Source organism: Thermobia domestica, chromosome 10 (genome assembly GCF_964235325.1).
Source record: "Thermobia domestica chromosome 10, izTheDome1.hap1.1, whole genome shotgun sequence".
Lineage (NCBI taxonomy): Eukaryota > Metazoa > Arthropoda > Insecta > Zygentoma > Lepismatidae > Thermobia > Thermobia domestica.
Window position 1 is genome coordinate 263634558 of NC_137463.1, and position 18990 is coordinate 263653547.

Genomic DNA, 18990 nt, shown 5'->3' on the forward strand with positions numbered 1-18990 from the left:
CTCTAACAATTTCGGACAGTATGATCGCCGAGAGACGTCTTCCCTTGTACGTGACGAGCTAACGTGGCTATAGATGCCGAAAGTTCAGAAACATGATTCCTAATCCTAATCCTCGGAATCAGTGGCGGACCTAGCCCGGGGCCGGGGCTTCCTAGGATCCCCCAGTTGTTTGAGTGACAAAAATAATTTAAGGTATTATTTATACATTTTTGAAAGTTTATACTAAACTCAAGATATGCTTATCATAGTCTAAGTTCTGACAGCCTGCCACTTTTTATTTTTTTGATCCGCCACTGTTCGAAATTTCAACAAGTTTTCTTTCTTTATTAAACTTTAGTACATACACAATATTAAATCATTGTATTTCAAGTTTTACATAATACCATTTGAGTGGAATGTAAATAAAAAACAACATTACCAGTGGCGATACAATTACCGTAAAATCTCTGGTTTCTAGAGTCCACAGGAATAATTAACGAACCATGTCACTCGTGCCACAGTGAATAACAAGACCAGTTGTCGATAAACTAGGTCTTGCTTCCTTGTTGTTCCAGAGACTGTTTTTTGTTTCTTTTACATACATTCCTTTCATGTGTAGTTAAAAACGAAATGATTAAAAACATTTTTATGTGCCTACTTCCGTTCCTCTGGTATTTGAGATGTGTAAACGAAGTGTAAAACAAAATGTAAACGAAAGAAGAAACAAAAGAAACGAACAAAGGAAGATCTTCCTCTCATTTTTTTTTTACCTGTCTTCCTTTTTTCATGTTTTTCCTTAAATATGAAAAAAGATATTCCTGTTTGAGGAATCATCGATTAGAACGTTCTGCCGTTGATAATTGAATATTCTCAAATTTCCTTTCCTCATTATCTGAAAAATTTTTCAAATAGACCAGAAATATGGAAGTCTATATCTTACAGTCATAAAAAGGAAGGAAAATATTCATTCATTCATTTTATTGATATTTAGCGTTCCTTTTGATCGTCGAGGCTATACGAGACGTGGACGTATAGAAGGGAAGATATGTATATTTTCATGAAAGCAGGAAAGAGAAAAAATGAACATCAAACCCGGATCAGAAGGTACATTGGCACGTGTCGAATCAGCTTGTTCGCTGTGCGATGTTTTGCCTTTAGGCGAACTACTGGCCATCGACTAGATAAGAGTAAAGGAAGAAAGAAAGAAAAATAGAAAAAAAAAGATACGCTTATTTCATGGAGATATGCTTACTTCTTGGCATTAAGTTTTAGAAAACCAAAACTGTTCTAAATATCCTTTTTTTTTCTAATTTCCATAATAAGATTAAACGGTAATGGTAATTGTCATATATAGCAGGGGTGCTTACAGAGGGGGGCTATGACGCAAACTGCGTCATTGAAATATTTGGGGGGGTAAAAATCTATATAATTATATTTGACGGGGTGTAAAAATTAATCGAAAAGAATATTTTTTCATGGAAGAACATCTACGGATAGACAATTGGGGGGGGGGCGTCATGGACATAGGGGGGGTGGGCACCACTGTATATAGGAAGAAAAAAAGAAAAATATATTTCACACAGATAACAAAATAAAATATTCTACTTAACTACGCCTTGGCCTTGTATGTTTCAAAATTGTTCAGAATGTTTTTTTTTTAAATTCCAATAGAAAAATGATGCAATAAAAAGAATTATTAATTCCCATAGAAAAAGATAAACATAGAGTTACACTTATTAAACAAAAAGAACAAGATAAAATATTTCAGTCTGCTTTAGCAATTCCAAATGCTTAGAACTATTTTTTTCTTCTGTTCCTGAACACTCCATATCTTTAAACTAATATTAGTCTTGAACAAAACACTTTCCAATAAACATAAAAATCTTATAATTTTAAACCTAATAGCGTGTCCAAGAACCATGATTATCGATCACCGCATTGATTGGAGGAGGCATTGAATCAACTACTGGCAAAGGAAGACAGGAATGAGAAAGGAAGGAAATGGACGGGGGCCTGTATGTTAGGTGCCATCCCGGCATTTGCCTGGTATGAATGAAGAAAACCGACGAAAACCTCACTCAGAATGGCTGGACTGAAAAAGCTGCTACATCTTTTCAACCAAGTGTCCTCGTACACATAGTGAATGAAACATGTTATTTCTAAACACTTTCAATCAACAGTTTTGTTGGAGCGTTTTATATGAGATCTGATTCTTAATTATTTTTTCTAAGATGAAAATGTCTGGGTCATTGCCCATCTGAAAAAAAAATCTCGTTTGGTGTGAGCATCATAATATTCAAATACAAAGTCTTTCTTATTCCTTTTACCTAAGGGTATTCTTCCTGTTACCTAAGATTTTATTTACTACTCCTTCAAGACTAAGCGTGATTCTTTCTTAATCTCTTAATCTCACTTATAAATAATTTGTGATTCAAATTTCCCCCTTAACAAAGAAAAATAATGAAACCTGTTGACTTAAACGCTTGAAACAATATTGGTGAAAATTTCACGAGCAGCAAATACACAATAGATGATTAGGGCATTTAAAACAATTTATACGATAGTAGAGATGCTACAACTATACGATCTTTTAATTGAAATGTATGACGAGTAATCGAAACGCTATAATACTTGAGATTAAGAAATAAGCGCTTATATCTTGTTCTGAGAGATCGTATGTTTAACCCTGTGGCTGTAAGAGGATCTAAAAACAAAAATGCACTGTTTCTGAGTATAACTCGGTAATATTTACTATTGTTTGGGTTTAACAACCGGTTTTGCGAACTAAAAATATTTTAACAACCTGTTCTAGCGAACCGGCTGAATAGCACCACCGGACCGCGGGGAATTCCCTCATAATAGTTTAAGAGTTCTCATCTTCGGCACGGGAGACCCGGGATCGATTCCTGGTGGTAGCTTATGTGCTTCAGATTCCACGTTAAGATATAGGTTCAAGTCTTAAATTGTCTCAGCGCTGAACAGAATACTAACCTCCAAATCAATCCATTACCCTACCAATTGACGCCGGGATCGGGAGCGCCTTCCGTCATAATTATAGTATAGTGGTCCAATGATAGAGCGCTAACTTTTGGTTTCAAGGTCATAGGCTCGATTCCAGGCTATACTATGTAAGTTTGTGTTGAACAGGATTGTGTCAATTAGTTTCTAAGAGTTCTTCATTGCCTTCCACTTCATTCCTCAGTTCTTTTCATTAATCATTTCGTTCACTCATCATCTCTTTTCTTTAGCCTCCAGGACATAATCGTGCGATGTTAAAATTCCGATTTCATTTCATAGTATTAGACCAATAATGCAGTCTTGAATTTCCGAAATCACTTTTCATTGTTCACTCCTCAATTACCTGTAAGTAGATCATGAGTATTTAGATATCTAAATTAATTATAATAGGTAATCTGGCACTTGTAAACTATTATGCATGAATTATTTGTTTTCCTCGAAAACAAATTCAAGTATTGTTTTTCTTCTTTGTCTAAAAACACTAAGCTTATTATCGAAAAGAACATTGCTTTTCAGCTGACATTGCATTTGTTTGGGAGAGCTGCTTACAGACCTCACGTAAATGCAGCAAGTCTCTCGGAGAAGTTAACTCACGTGAACAGGATTGGGGATGTTTTCTCCTCTTGCCCGGCTAACTTATTTCTTTCGTGACTGTACAGTTCAAGTTTAAATATATAGGTAATTTGCAGTGATACCAATCTGGAACCTTATAAAATCCCATTTCGAATGACAGAAATTCCCATTTCGCTCTTAAATTTCCCATCCAGTATACTAACGAAATGAAACCTTTAAGTTTTATTGTCCTACGTTTATGCCTGTTAGGCTAAAGGAGACGGTGATGCTGGGAAATGAATGCAATGGTGGAATGAAGAAAGTGGGAAGAAAGGGACAAACCCGAGAAAACCCACGCATATGGCATTTGTCCACCATAAAATTTATTTAGTGCGAGCTGGGATTTAACCAAGGGCCCCATGCATCAGACATGAACACTCCACTACTGAGGCACCACGACCGCTACACGGTATACTAATTACAAAATTTTCAAAATTTACTAAATATGAAAATTGAAACAATTGAACGTGACTTTCTTCAATATTTGAATAAATTATTCGTAAATTCCGATTTTCTAAACTCCAAATAACTATATTCCTTAATAAAAACACATTATTGGCAAAAACAAGCACATTTTGTGTCAGAATTTGGTATTTCCATTACGTCATAAACTTCTATTGAGTGTAGGGGGGCGCGGTGGCTCAGTGGTAGAGCGTTCATCTCAGGTGCTTGGGTTCCCTGGTTCGATCACAGCTCGCGCCGTGTGGACTTTGTGGTGGACAAACACCGTCCTCGTGAGTTTTCTCGGGGTTCTCCCGTTCCCTCCCACTTTCTTCATTCCACCATTTTCATTCATTACTCATCATCACCGTCTCCTTTAGCCTAACCGGCATAACCATGGGACGTAAAACTTAAAGATTTCATTTCTATTGAGTATAGCGAAACTAATTTAGACAAACTTTATCCTCCAGCTATTTTGTGTATGACGTTCTAGAAATTAGCTGTTTATCATTTGGTAATTTACTTTCTTTCCTTCATGATTTTTTTTTCTAAAATTCCAAAGTACAATTAAAGGGACGTCTGCAGCAATAACAAGTTAACTCGAGTTACCTGGATTCCTGGTAAAACACAGACAAGGCGTGTGTACTTACTTTCCCTTTCCTTTGCCTCTAGTGCGTTGTCGAAACGCCTAATGTGAGAAAAACACAATTCATCTGCACCTTGCACGTTGCGCTTTAAGCTTTCTAACTCAAAATCTCTATTTTTCACTTACTTTGTTATTTCAGAGAACAAGGAATCCTTTCGTTTCTTGGTTCTTATATTTTGTGATTCACAAGTTAGTATACAACTAACATGCACTTTCTAATAGCAAAATTTGACAACTGGCACTGATTTCACGTTTATTCAAGCGTGCTGAGCTTACTTTCCTCTCAATTAGAGTATTTTCATAGCTTCTAAGATAAATATATGAAGAATTTAATATCAATATATACTGCCAATTTTGACGACAAATCCCTTTATCAATATTCGAAAAATTGATCTTTTAAAATCCCACAAACTGGAATTTTTCCCACAGGTTCGTATCGTTGGTAATGTGTTCAATGATTTTCCCAATAGAAAGCAAACCAGAGACCTCCTCTGCCAATAGCGTAAACTGTAACCACTAGTCCAGAGTAGAGGACAGTGTACAGACTACTTGCTAATAGATTCCAAAGAGATGAAGCTGGGGTTAGTAGCAATTTCTTATAATCCAGGTCTCAGGAAGGCGAGATCGTGTTGTGGGGGACATCTATATTGTAAAATGTGATCTTTCATAATGGTTTCGATGTCGCCAATTGTAGTGGATTCAAGTCCAGTTCGTAAAATGAAATATTTCAGTTTAACGTTTCACGATTATGTTCTTTAAACTAAGGGAGACGCATGATTAAAGGAAGTGAATGATGATGGAAGAGTTCGTGGAATGATAATGAGGGAGAAAATGAGACTACCCTGAAAAAACCCATGGAAACGATGTTGTCCACCATAAACTTACCTGAATGGTGATGGAAACAGGAATCCCATGCATTAGAAGTATGAACTCCACCAGTGAGCCACCGTGCCTTCTCTCAAGTCCCATTCGTGATTGAAAATTCACGTTAATTAGTGTCTCGTATCCTACATATATATATATATATACACAGGAAAGCCTAATGTAGATATACAGTCCCGTACTGATCAGCTCACTGTATTTTATATAACTTATTATTGTTATCAAAGAGGCAGACCTAATTTCTTTATTATTTGTTCTTAACGTCTTTTTACTTATAAAATTATCCCGGAAGAGTCGAAGCAAATAAATCCATAAACTAGAATGTTATAAGCTAAATATATATACTTGATCAATGCAGGGGTGTATACCTACTTTTGGGCCACCTTGTATATACATTTAACCACATTAATTGTTACATTATCATCTCCTTTCTCGTAACTTGTTATGTTACAGAGTACAAAATGACCCAGGGGAGTGATGGTCACGTTTGGTGCTAAAGTTTCTAATACGATCGTAAACCATGTAGTTTGTAATATTCGACATCTTATTAGTCGGTTTTCTTGATATTCTCGTGTGTCGTCATCGCACTATTTTATTGTGATTGCATCAACTCTTCCATTCTAACTAACTTTTGCCAATTGTTCGTCTTCTTTAGCATAAGAAAAACTGAAATCTTTCAGTTTAACGTCCCATTTTATGTCCTTTAGGAGACGGGTGATTAAGGCATGCGAATGATGATGAAAGAATCGGGAGAATGAGAGTGTGGGAGAAAACCCACGGACACGATTTTGTCCACCATAAACTTATTTGGCCGGGGATCGAAAAAGAGATCTCACACACCAGAGATAAATGCTCTACCAGTGAACCACAGTGAATTCTTCTTTTAGCATAATCTGTGACGTTAAATTAAGTACATTGTACTTCAGTGCATATTATTACTATTATTATTCCTTTTCAAATGGAAGTATATATATATATATATATATATATATATATATATATATATGTGTGTGTGTGTGTGTGTGTGTGTGTCTAGGTAGAGAATGAAACCTCTAACCATGCACACAGACAGCGCACACAATAAGCATTTAGCTATTCAATTATCAGAAACGCCCGTCGTCGATATTATTCATGAAGCAATCCGTACTTTCTTATGACATCCCCCCTTCAAACTAAATCATTGCTTCCAAACTTAGTCATATTTCAGGATTCCAATACTTCCCTAGCTTCTTCGGTAAAGAATTTAAAATACTTCGTTCCTTAATAAATTATATATTTATTATCCAAAAGATACGAGTTAATTGACTGAATGATGCAGTTCGTCCACTATTTCCCCTTCTTATATTATTTTCATCAGTAACAATTATTGTATTTCTTGGTGTTTCTCTGTGAGATCAAACGTAAGCATATCTCTGTTCTGAGCACTGATCCCTTGTTCGATTCCCGACGGAGCCACAAAGCTTTTAGTGTTAATCCAGCCTCATGTGAGGCATCTGCGAAGCTTCTCACATGAATAATTTACAAATCACAGGTCTGCAAATTCGAAAACAAGCCAGTATAATGACCACATATCTTTAAACTGGATGTGTGGCATCTGGCCAACTTTGGTCTTTCGGGAGGAATAGCGCAAGGGAGTTGAGTTGAGTGTTAAACTTTAACTCGTGAGCAATTTCAGGTTCTTCTACAATTCTGTCAACATGTGTATGAACGTTACGTCCCAGTTGAATATGAAAAAGAGATCACCCATATGCATCATGATTACCCTTTAATTAACTCTTTGTGACGATAAATTGAAGTTTCAATCCTTCGCTTCAAATTCCTCTACTTTCACCTTCAAGTATGATTGCATGAGCGTAGATTAGTAATTTTCAACTGGGTGTTCCATAACATCGAAATTTGTTGCTCCGCTTTTCATTAAAATACATAAAAATAACAAGGAGCATCAAGGGCGCCATTTTCTCTGTAACTTTGGGGGCCCCATTCAGATGGAGAAGGGGGCCGCGGTGGCTCACTGGTAGAGCGTTCATCTCTGGTGCTTGGGGTCCCGGGTTCGATCCCAGCCCCCGCCAAGTGAACTTTGTGGTGGACAAACACCGTGTGCGTGGGTTTCCTCGGGGTTCTCCCGTTTCCTCCTACTTTCTTCATTTCACTCATTTCTCATTATCACCGTCTCCTTTAGCCTGAATTCATTTCATTTTCAGATGCAGAAGGCATATATGAGGATTTTAAGACAAATTGAGTTCAAATTATACAAACTTTTGTATATTCATAAATACAAGTCGGGGATCCAGATGAACTTGGGGGGGGGGGCACCAGGATCGGCGCCCTTGAGGAGCATAGAGGAAACTTGGCGCTGACAAAGAACAGTAGTGCCACTCGAACAAGAATATTGATGTAGTAGTCAATGGTTTTGCAGATATCCTAGTCGCAGATCAATAATTACTCGCACTCTATCAACACTTGATTATCCCAACTCCTCTCTCTACTCCTGCCTTGCTCAACCTGTTACTGTATATGGTTTCTCCCATCTTAAAAACGTGTTCGTACATCATACACTAACCAACTGGACAATTATGACAATCTTTTCGAATTCATCAAAAGGTTATAGTTACTCAGTACTGGATCAGTTACCTCTTGTGCGTGGGTTCCTGGTTCGATTGTCAGCCACATGAGTTTGTGGTGGACAATATCTTGTCAGTGGGTTTTCTCGAGGAACTCCCATTTCAAAGTTATTCCATCATCATTCACTTGTCTTTGAATTCCTTAGCCTAGTGGTTGTAATTGTGGGATGTTAAACTGAAAGATTATTTTTTAAAAAACAGAAGATTAGTTTCCGAATCTCGTAGCCAAGCAATTTTCCACAGACCAACCGAGTAAGTTCTGAGATAGTACCGTTAAATTTACGAACATGCACAACTATCTCCTATTTTTCTATTTGTTATAATTATTAGTTTAAAATGTGAATAATTTTTATATCATAAAGTAATTGTTGCCATCGTACATTTTTTATAGTCATGTGGTTAGAGCAGTAGTTCCCAATCGATGTGTCGCGCAATGTCATAGTATGTCACGAAATTTTTGAATTTAAAAACCATGAAGCATTTGATGAATAGTTAAAATAAATTTTGAGAGAGATTGTACGAGTCAATGTCTTCAGCGGCAGCAAGTGCTAAGTCACTTTATTTTTATTAAACGAAATGAAATCTTTCGTTTCAATATATAATGGTTTTGCCTCTCTGACTAAGGAAGGTTGATGATTAAGACAAGTCAATGATCATAAAAGAATTGGTGGAATGAGAATGTCGAACGAAATAGGAGTATCCAGTGAAAACCCTCAGAAACGATGTTGTCCATGAGGAACTCACTTCTCCAGGGATCGAACCATTGACCCGTATCACAAGAGGTAAGTGCTACTCGGTCTCACATATACTACTTTATAAAACTTTATAGCCTTACACTACTATATTAAAAAAAAATTAAGTGTATTACGATGCCGTGGGGTTCACTAAAGTGTATCGTTAAAAAGATTGAAGATCACAAGGTTAGAAAATCTGTAATATACACCGTATATTAATAATAAAAATTAATATGTGCCTCTTTGTCTTAAGTTTTTCGGACAAAGAGGATTGGCTTAAAACCACAAACCTTTGTACACAGATAGATCTTCACCAAATCTAATCTTGTACGAAAACATTTTTTCGATTTTTGGCTAGGGGGCTCAAATTTGGGGATGAAAATATATGCGAAAACGTTTTTACGCGGATTCTGATAACGCCTTGTGTGTATGTGACCCTCATTACCTCATGGTTGTTCGGGTTATATAACAGCAGATGATGAATACCGGAGAATTCAGTTGAGTTGATTTTGAGTTTAATGTCCCTTTCAGCAGCGAGGCCATATGACACGGACCTACTGATTATCCTACAATCTGAATCACATGAGCTCCCGCCGGAATCGAATCCGGGTCTCCCACACCAAAGGCGCTTACGTTAACCGCTTAGCTACGAAGGAGCTTTTGGACAATGGAGTAAGGACGTTTTAATTTCTTTTAATCAATGTTCTTATTTACGAAAAATGAACTTTTTTAGTTCAACGTCCCACGATTACGTCCTTTAGGCTAAGGAAAATGATGATTAAACTAAGTGAATGATGATAAAAGAATTGGTGGAATGAGAAAGTGGAAGGAACGCGAATACTCCGAGAATACCCACAGATATAGTGTTGTCCAACACAAACTTACATGACCGGGGCTAGTGATGAACAAAGCTTAACTAATAATACCAAAATCTCCTTTTGAGGTTGCAAATGAATGAATGCACCCTAAAGCTTTGTTTGACTTTGAAACGACCTTCAAACTCAAGGATGACGGTTAACAATTTTTCATTAAAACTTGAAGGAAATCTTAATGATAATAAGACATCAGGTAATAACAACACCTTTACAATTTACCATGTGAGGTAAACAAATCGCGCGGATGCAAACCACGTTCTATACTTACGGTAATACTTTAGTATTTGCTTATCAAAGTTAGAATGACGTATGTAATTTATCGTTAAATGCTTTGAAAGCACGACTTCCTTTTTAGGGAAATAGTTTCGTGGTCTCTTTTGGACAGATAGAACATATTTAGACAGTAACGTAATTACTGCTTCGTAAACGCTGCATACGAGTGTTGACCATATACTTGCTCAGGAGTTATTTTTCGGAGCAGTGACTATGACTAATGGCTTGGCAGCTCAACCGAGTTGGTTATATCAGGATCTACCACAATATTAATCATATTCTCTATGCTCATATTATATGCAAACGATTTTACATGTTTAGAACGAAATACATGTCTGGACTAATACGGAATTAAACTCAGAACGTATCACAGCGTGCAGCTTTATTCACAGAGATGACCTATGTGCTTTTATTATTATTATTATTATTATTATTATTATTATTATTATTATTATTATTATTATTATTATTATTATTATTATTATTTGGTCAACATACTGCCTAAGAATTTGCATTGAATAATTGAGAGAGTTTTGGTAAACGATTAACGTCCCCGCTTTCTAATAGGAATGTCCTGGGTATAAAACCGGCAAGCAAAAAAAAAAAAGAAAAAGAAAAAAGAAAGAAAGAAAAAAGAAAAAACAAAAAAAAGAAAAAAAGAAAAAAGAAAGAAAAGAAAAAAAGAAAAAAGAAAGAAAAGAAAAAAAGAAATATTTCAAGATAATGCCCTTTAGGCTAAGGGAGACGGACGATTAAGGCAAGTAAATGCTAATGGAAGATTTGGTGGAATGAGAATGTGTTGTGGGAGCGGGAGTACCCGAGGTAACGCAAGGACAAGATATTGTTCACCACAAATTTACTGGACCGAGAATCGAACCAAGGACCCAGGGCACCAGAGGTAAACGCCCTACCATTGAACCACTGTGCCTTACCTCCTTAAATCCATCAAGCATACTAACAGGATTCGCTCTTTTTTCGTTAGTCACACCGAATTGACGATTGATGCCTATAAAAACTACTGGTTTCATGCAATCTTTCTGATACAATATCATTAATATTTTATAACGTGCAATATTCATGGAGTATGTACCTGTAATTGGCAGTAAATTAAACGTATGACCATAGGAATCTGGAAGTTCATCGCCGCAGAGGCAAAAAAGCGCGTTGAATTAGTATGGCTGTCAACAAGACGCAACGAGATACGATTTTCGTGACATGACACGAAAAGAGACGAGATGTAATGTTTGTAACGAGATTTGATATGAGTTTGAGTTGTTTCAATAGAAACAAGATATCACTTTCACTACACTTTATGGAGAAGACTCAGCCGTAATTCTTGTCTCATAAGTGAGTTGGATGCTATTATATACCCAAATATTTTAGCCTTATTCTTAGCCTATCTAGTGCCCTGTTGCAGAAAGTGGCTAACATAAGTGTTCTCTGTGGGCGCAATACTAGGTTTGATCCCCGGTGGGAGTACGCAAGTTCGGATATAAACCAGGGTGGTGTTTCGTTTCCCACTGGAAGCACGAATTTCATTCTCCTATTAGCCTCAGCACTGAAAAAGGTATTAAGTTGCAATCGATTAATTAATTAGGGAGCTCGGTGGCTCAGTGGTAGAGCTCTTACGTTTGGTGCGTGGGATCCCTCGTTCGATCCCCGATCAAGTAAGTTTGTGGTGGATAACATCCTGTTTCCTTCCACATTCTCATTCCACCAATTCTACCAATACCATTCACTTAATCTCCCTTAACCTAAAAGACATAATCGTTGGACGTTAAACTGAAAGATTTCATTTCATTTCATTTTCAATCAATCAACTCAGGGTCTACCCCACTGGCGTACTTAGGGGAGGCTTCCGCGCTTAAGCCCCCCCTCCGAAATCTTACTTACTATAGTAAATTATATGAAATATCTTGCAGCATTTTCACATTTTCCGGCAAAGCCCCCCCCCCCCGAAAGTTAGCAAAGCCCTCCCCCAAACAAAATCGTAAATACGCCACTGGTCTACCCAAAACTTTCTTATCCAATGTTTTTTAACAAGAGTTGGTTGGTCTGGTCATGTACTCTCAAGTCATTACGGTGGTTAATACAAAATCTGTGTATCGCGTGTTTAAATACTGCTCGGAGAAAAATGTTACGAATTAGATCTGGGCACTATTACAGTATTTTACATCCCTGGACCCAAGAAGTTTTATGTTTCTCTTGTTTGTTTAAATATGTGTAAACAAGTCGACACACAAACTGTAAAATATGACATATTATAAGGAGTCTGTGGGACACAAAATAAAAGCGAAAATCATGAAAACTACTCGGTTGCGCTCTGGTAGCAACATTGTTTTCAGTGTAGATATCCCTTAAATTTTACTATCGTGGACGTTCTCCTTTTTTCTCATATTGTACTTCAATCTTGATTTTATTAATATGACGCCCCTCGAAATTTGTCGCTTTGGACCCGGGCTCCTGTGACTTATGAGTAAATATAGGCGTGATTAGCGCCTACATCCTTCATCACATATTTCATCACATCCTTAAGCGGCATAAGGGTGTGGTGTCCACCACAAAGTTTGCTTGACGAGAGTGGGATCGAACCAAGGACTCCTTGCACCAGAGGTGAACGCTGTAGCACTGAGTCACTGCAGCCCAGAAAATAAAAATAAGTAAACCTACAATACAATATGTTACAACTAGAATTCCATCAAATCTATTAAAGTGAATAGTAGTCTCCTATAGTAATTAAGCGTATTCAGCTAGCGACTTAAATAATGTACGGTAATGCGTGTACTTAATCTCGCAAGCCCTTCTTTGGCAGAATAATTGAGCGCGAGCAATAGAAGTGGATAGTGTGCAATAGCGTGAGTTCAAGCGACAACAAGCTCCAATGAGATTAGGTCGTGTGCCAATGCATTGAGAATAACGAACTGTCAGTGGCAGAGCATTCACCTCTGGTGCTTGGGGTCCTGGGTTCGATCCCAGCCTCCGCAAAGTGAACTTTGTGGTGGACAAACACCGTGTGCGTGGGTTTTCTCGGGGTTCTGCCGTTCCCTCCCACTTTCTTCATTACACCATTTTCATTCATTACTCATCATCACCGTCTCCTTTAGCCTTACCGGCATAATTGTGGGACGTAAAACTCAATGACGAACTGGATCCGAATGAAGTAAATAAACGCAAAATCGAGCTTAGTAGAAGTTTTACTGAGGATAGCGATTAGGGATAAAGATTAGGAATTAGATTTCTGGGTTGTCGCATCTAAGTCCATTTAGCCTGTTACGTATATGAGGGATGACGTCCCTTGGCGATCACACTATCCGATGGAACTGAAGGAAGGAAGCGATCTGGACCATTATGTGAGGTACAATCCCGTCATTTGCCTGACGTGCAAGAGGGAAACCCAGAGGAAAAATCCTCACTAAAGCTGCCGGCCTGAAAAAGTTGTTAAACTTTTTTGACCGAATGTCTCCACCTGGAATCGAATGAGGATAACGAACTGCAAGTCTGAGATGGCACGAGCTTCAGAGATTAGTGAGCCCAAGCCCCTTTGAGGATGTGAATCTGAGTCTAGAGAACCCGAATGAATCGCGATTTCGATTTCAATATGTCAATCTTTAGCTGAGAATAGCATTATACAACTTTCTTCAATAACAAGTTTGGTCGTCCGTTGTGCCTACAAATTTTCTTCTGAAGACTTCGGACACCCAGTGGAGGATCTAGAGTGTAAAATCTGCGGGTGGGGACAACCAGAACACAGATTATGATAGATATATCATGAGTGTACTAGAAACTTGCAAAAATATATAAATCTCAGCTTAAATTATGTTTGTCACTGTAAAAACTGGGGCAGGCTAGAACTCCAGGCTAGATTCGCCACTGCTTGTTTTACGATTTAGGATTTAGATTTCTGGGTTTTCGACATCTATGGCCATGTAGCCCGTCACCAATGAGAGATCACGTCCCTCGCCGAGCACACTATCCAAGAAAATGGAAGGAAGAAAGGATTGGGGAAGGAAAGAAGCGGCCTAGGACCTATAAGTTAGGTACGACCCCGGCATTTGCCTGGTGTGAATGAGGAAAACTCAGGGAAACCTCAGAATGAAAAAGCTAGAATGAAATGGCTAAAATGAAAAAAAAAAAGCTTTTTAACAATTTTTCGACCGAATGCCCCCACCGACGCCACTGCTTGTGTTTATACTATACAGTAGTGTGAATGGTAAATATTCTCATCCGTTGCGAGAATTTCTCATTACTGCGTTTCTTATAGCTATTCTCAATTAGCCCGGTCAAGAACAAGAATTGCTTAAACAAGTTGTTAAATTAGGATAATAGCTGCTGCGTGACAACGCTAACAAACGAAATGAAATGAAATCTTTAAGTTTTACGTCCCACAGATATGCAAAAGGCTAGGCATAAGGAGACGGTAATGATCAGAAATGAATGAAATGGCGGAATGAAGAAAGTGGGAGGAAACGGGAAAACCCCGGGAAAACAAACACCCACCGTGTTTGTCCACCACAAAGTTCACTTGGCGGAGTGAGTAAGGCTTGAATCCGAGACCGCATGCACCAGAGGTGAACGCTCTACCACTGAGCCACCGCGGCCCCCGTGACAATACTAAGAATAAGATTGTAACATAAACCTAAAATTGAAACATAAAACCAGTATAGTTGTAAGAATGTCTGTTTGGTACTCACCAAGCATTTTGAGAACCCTCTTCGAAGATTGACTTGGGTGATTGACGTTGTTTCTCTTCTTTTTCATGATATTGGTTCTGCGTAATTTGAGTCCAATCAGGGCATACAACACTGTAATCAGGGTCATAGGCGCCACAAAGAAGAGAAAGGTGGAAACCTCAAAACTGTGTTCCATAATCACTCTTTTAAAGGTGCAAATAGCGTGTTCAGAGTTATATCCCGCAACTCCAAACTGAAGAGCTTGGGGAATCGCAAATGATAAGGCGACCACCCAGATCATAAGGATTAGCCTAATCGCTCTCGATAGCCTTGACATTGTGTGTGACAGAAATGGGTGACAAATGGCAACGTACCGTTCTACCGTAAAAGCGGTAATTGTCAAAACAGTAGCATTTGCAGACATTTCAGCGGCAAGTCCACGCAACACACAAAACGCCTCCCCGAAAATATATGGATACCGTGACCAAATTGAATACATCTCTTGCGGCAGGCCAGATACCAGTAACAATAAATCTGATATCGCTAAACTGAACAGATAATAGTTGGTCGCCGTGTGCATGTGCTTGTTTTTACGTATTACGACACAGGTAACTATATTTCCGACAACACCAGTGAGAAATATTAGCGAATATAGTATTGTGATGGGTATCACTATGTACAATGGATCTCTTTTCGCCATAGTGTAATTCGAGAATCCACCATAATCCTCAGTCACAGAGTCCGTATTGTTCTCCTCGACGTATTCTGTCGACATATCCATTCTGACACTTGTAAATATTTACACCGATATAAATGTAAATATTGCCATGATTTTTTTTTTAACAATGTCACTCCACAGTTAAATAGATGACTTGTTTCACTTCTTTCTGTTTCAGTTTTACCTTTCGTAAATCACTACAAGCTTCAACTAATCCAATATATATATATGGCACTTACATGAAATGTGACTAGATCAATTCTCAGATGCGTGAAACAATAATATATGGTCACTCATTTTATTTCGTTATTTTCAGAAAACCACTGTTACAAGTGAAAATAGAAATCCGTGGAACGTTTCGCTTCTGGAAGTTACAAATTTACACATTGTTGACGATAATCACACGCACGCACACAATACATAGATACACCACGTATGATTTAATATGTAAGAGTTATACACAGGTGCTTGAGAGAGTTACGTAACTCACTTCATTGTTGGAAATTAAAAACACGATTATCTAAATGTAGTTTCCTTTGATGACACTTCTTCCAAAACTATTGTTGAACAAACCAATAGGACTGATAGTTAATCCGCTTCTGAGTTCCAAGAAACTTCTCACTTAAACACAATTTTCTTTGTACAGTAACAGTTTCACTAATTGTTGAGAAGAATTCCGTCTGATGCCTTTATAAAAAACTAAACTGCGTTCTTCAGCCAATCTCATCTTACTGGGTTTCACACCATTACTTCTTTAAAAGTTTTTTTTTCTTTCTTTTTATTTATTTATGCTTCATCCGAGATCCATATGCCTGGAAGGCCTCCTCTCTGGGGAAACCTGTTTTGTTACCTGACTACAATTTGATGTAGAAACTTCGTCGTGTATTTTACAGTCTTGACCAAGTAGCCCGAAGTGATTTTAGCTGTTGCGGCCCGAGGTATGTATTAGTAAATTGTCTGGGTTTCCCGCTTTTAAAATACCGCTCGGTTATCGTGGAGGAGACATGAGCGCGGGTCGAGACTTCGTCTTTTTTATTATTATTGAAGTTCTGAATATCCCGCGCGTACAAAACTCGCGCGTTTGGCTGTGACAGGATGCCAAAGGAGCGGATCTCTGAGCGAGAAACTATCGCGACGGACTGGGTAGCGCTGGAGCATGGAGCATGACACTCGCGCGGAAACATCGACAGACATCTCCGGCTGTGGTGGATGCGCATGCGTTCCTCCTGAAGAAACGATACGTGCATCTGATGAGTGTTTTATGTGTGTGTGTGTGTGAAGGTTAGATCAAAAGGAAACAAAACAAATCTTGAAGCAACAGGAGCATTCAGTCCTATAGATGAGACGGGAGCGGAAAGTGATGATTTCTCTCGTCAGGTCCTTCGTTGTTACTCACTCCTGCTTCGAAGGATTGTTCTATATACATTTTTTTCTTTTCAAGTGAGGTTTTACGTAATCTTCCAAGTTGTCGGGTGTCATTGACCTTTCTCTATAACCACTTAAGTAAGAGTTTGTTAATGAACTTGCGTTTAACATTTTATTTTAAAAAAATGAAAAAAGAAACTGGTCTTGATTACGATCCACCTAGATGACAAAAACATATTCAAACCTTGACAAGTCTTTATGAAAATTAGATTTACAAAAAGAAAAAATCTGGATAAACAGTTTATTTTCTCATAACGCACATTTAATTCTTAATTTAGCGTCCCTTTCAGCAGCAAAGTTATATGAGACATGGACCTCCCGCTTAACGTAAGATCCGGGTCGCGGTTGGTCAGTGGTTTGCACGTGCGCCTTTGGTGTACGTGGTCCCGGGTTCGATTCCCGGTGTTAGAGCCTTTGAAACTTGAACTGTCCTCAATGTTTCTGTATTCGTGTCCCTGTCGTTCTAGGTTAATGGAAAAGGAAGTTAAACGAGTGAAAAGCGAGTAATATAAGTAGAAGCCTAATGCTAATAAGTAGTTAAGTAAGTTAATGAGGCACGTTCGGTGAATCAGTTAACTTTTTTAAAAAGTGGTGAAGCGTTCACCTCTGGTGCATGGGGTCCCTGGTTCGATCCCAGCTCGCGCCAAGTGAACTTCCTGCTGCACAAACACCATGCATGTGAGTTTTCTCGAGATTCTATCTAGGTACAGTTTCCTTCCACTTTATTCATTCCACCATTTTATTCATATCTCATCGTCACAGTCTCCTTTAGCCTAGTCGGCAAAAGCATGGGACGTAAAACTGAAATATTTCATTTCATTTAACGTACGATTCCAACCACGTGAGCTTCCGCCGGGAACCGAACCGAACCGGAATCTCCCATGCTAAAGGCGTCTATACTAACCACTTAGTCAGGAGAGAGCTGTCATAAGACAGACCATATGAATCACGATTAGTAATGTGGGTGCGTATGTGAGTTATTTCAAATAGATATTTTGTTTTACTCACAAGGATTTCCCCAAAATAACGAAATCATAGAATCATGGAATCGTAATACTGGATGAGTCTTATTTAGAATGGAAATATCAAATGCATTTTCAGGAATTATTTCATGGAATGGTTATATTTCTAACCTTTTCTCTTCATTATTTCACAACAGCCATTCTGGAAAATCCTTCCGAGAAGTTAATGTCAAGGTTATTTCTACCTCTAAGAGTAAAAAATGCATTTCTATCTCGTTTCTATTACTATAGGCTTCTGAAGACCTGTTTCTCTGAACATAATGGCTGTGATCTCATTGTACCAACACATATTTTTCATAGCGAGGGTCTTGTATTTATAATATATGGTCGGGATAGTCACAGTGGTGCACTACAAAATATTTGGAATCGACTTTTAGTCACAGTTAGGACACTTTGTACATTACCGACTCTCTTTGAACACCCCTGGATAACACATAGGTCTATTCACCCGCTTTTAGATACTGCTTTTTCCAAGTATGTCCCAAATGTGTTTACTGAATGTGACATAACTTTGTTTTCGAAGTGTTTGCCGAAAAGAAGTGTTTTAAATGTCACACTAGACACTGTTTTTTAAAGAATTAACGCTTTTTGGACACGCGATGCACACTTTTTATACACTATTTCATCAATTTTCTCCTCAAAAACTATTCTAAAAGGGTTTAGTTTGAATTATATTTTCTTTTTACACTGTGGATTTAGTGATCTACACCCATCAACCCTGTAGTTCTTGTTCGATCCTCGCTGGTGACAGAGTACTTTTGTCGCTGTACCCTTGTTCCAATCCAGTTGAATTCAATCAGCGTCTCTTAAATAAATATCTGGGGCAACCTAGAGATTTTTTTCTTTTTTTTCAAGAGATGTTTTAGCTTCCACTTTTCCCTACAGGAAAGGATGAAAACTCTTTCTGACATGATACCTAATTTATGCACCACGTCCTATTTTTTTCTTCTTTTCTTTACTTTATCTATTAATATTTAATGCATATACGTACAGTGCACCTTTGAAACATGCTACCAAGCTTGACTCCCTTTCGAGATCGAATGCTTTGCCAACCTCGATAAGAGAGTCAAGTTC

The 18990-nt window shown here is 38.0% G+C and overlaps 1 protein-coding gene across 1 annotated transcript in view; it reads right to left on the reverse strand.

Moving 5' to 3' along the window:
- Nucleotides 1-15573, reverse strand: part of LOC145663184 (pyrokinin-1 receptor-like) — a 491125-nt gene extending 475552 nt beyond the window's left edge. The window contains exon 1 of the mRNA XM_081729517.1: nucleotides 14773-15573. Within this exon, the coding sequence (XP_081585643.1) occupies nucleotides 14773-15532 (760 nt within the window). The 5' untranslated portion in view covers nucleotides 15533-15573. The remainder of the gene's footprint in view (nucleotides 1-14772) is intronic.
- Nucleotides 15574-18990: the final 3417 nt, after the last annotated feature.